The 1,609-nt window shown below is 46.7% G+C and overlaps 1 protein-coding gene across 1 annotated transcript; it reads right to left on the reverse strand.

Annotated features, from left to right (window-relative positions):
* Positions 1–203: 203 nt before the first annotated feature.
* Positions 204–1,166, reverse strand: LOC110149697 (olfactory receptor 7C2-like). The gene has a single exon (XM_020912277.2). It carries the CDS (start codon positions 1,164–1,166, stop codon positions 204–206), a length of 963 nt encoding a protein of 320 aa, XP_020767936.2.
* Between the last annotated feature and the right edge of the window lie 443 nt (positions 1,167–1,609).

Genomic DNA, 1,609 nt, shown 5'->3' on the forward strand with positions numbered 1-1,609 from the left:
GATGTCAGGTTCAATTCATATGAAGTTAAAATTCATATGGTTACAAACTGAAAAGGGAACCAATGATAAAGAATGAAGGAAAATAGAGAGGGCTATGAAGACCCAAGGAAAGTTTTTATTTAAAACATGAATATTAGGAAAGATAAAAGCATTAATTGAAGGAAGCCAGGATGTCTGGTCCTCAATGTTATGTGCCCAGTTACTTATGAGAGTCCTCCAAAGGCCCTGTGAATGAGAGACGGTGCCCTGCTAATGAGCCGCACAAGGGCCCCCTTCATGTCCCTGTTCCTCAGACTGTAGATGAAGGGGTTCAGCATGGGGGTGACCGTGGTGTACATCACAGAGGCCACCAGACTTGTCCTAGAGGATGAAGTGACTGCAGAACTGAGGTAGACCCCTAGGCCTGTGCCATAGAACAAGGAGACCACTGAGAAGTGAGACCCACAGGTGGAAAAAGCTTTGTATTTGCTGCTGACTGATGACATTCTCAGGATGGAGGAGAAAATCTGATAGTAAGAAAACAGGATCCCAGAGAGAGGAAAAACACCTAGGGTAATAGTTACAAAATAGACCACTGTGTGATTGATGAGAGTGTCAGAACAGGCAAGCTTCAGGATTTCAGGAAGATCACAAAAAGATTGTGGGATCTTCATGCTTCTGCAGAAAGACAGCCTCAAGATAGTCAAGGTCTCAGGCAGGGAGGCTGTGATGCTGAGGCACCAGGACCCCAGAGCCAGCAGCCCACAGACCCGGGGGCTCATGATGACCATGTAGTGCAGGGGGTGACAGATGGCCACAAAGCGGTCATAGGCCATCACAGTCAAGAGTAAATTGTCCAGGCATCCAAACAAAATGAAAAAGAATACCTGGCTGAGGCAGCCTGCATAGATGATAACTTGACTCTGTTTCTGGATGTTCCACAGCATCTTAGGGACGGTGGTGGAGGTGAAACAGATGTCAGCAAAGGACAGGTTGCAGAGGAAGAAGTACATAGGGGTGTGGAGGTGGGAGTCTGAGATGACGGCTAGGATGATGGCCAGGTTCCCAGTGAATGTGACCAGGTACATGGACAGAAACAGCCCGAAGAGGAGAGGCTGTAGGTCTGGGTCCTCTGTGAATCCCAGGAGGAGAAAGTTTCTGATTCCTGTTTGGTTTCCTCTTTCCATGAGTCTGCTGGGCTAGCCAACAAGGAGGGAAAAAGGAATACAAAATTTACCCCAAATAAATATTCCCAGAGAGACAAAAATATCCTTAATCCAAACCCAGGGAGATCATGAAGTCATTCATTTTGGCTAAGGATTGACTTCATTTGATGACAAATTGTGGTTACTGTTGAACAATTGTCTTCGAGTTCAGCAATCCTCAAATTGTGATTTTCTCTGACCAGCAACATCAGCAACCCCTAGAAATATTAGATATTCACATTTTTAGGCTCATCTGACCTGCGTGTGCGCTCAATCATGTGTTTGACTCTGCGACCCCATGGGCTGTAGCCCACCATCTCCTCTGTTCGTGAGATTTCCCAGGCATGTGGACTGAAATCGATTGCCACTTCCTCCTCCATATCTTCCTGACCCAGGGGTTGGAGCCAGCATCTCCTGTGCCTCCT

Source organism: Odocoileus virginianus, chromosome 3 (genome assembly GCF_023699985.2).
Source record: "Odocoileus virginianus isolate 20LAN1187 ecotype Illinois chromosome 3, Ovbor_1.2, whole genome shotgun sequence".
NCBI classification, from domain to species: domain Eukaryota; kingdom Metazoa; phylum Chordata; class Mammalia; order Artiodactyla; family Cervidae; genus Odocoileus; species Odocoileus virginianus.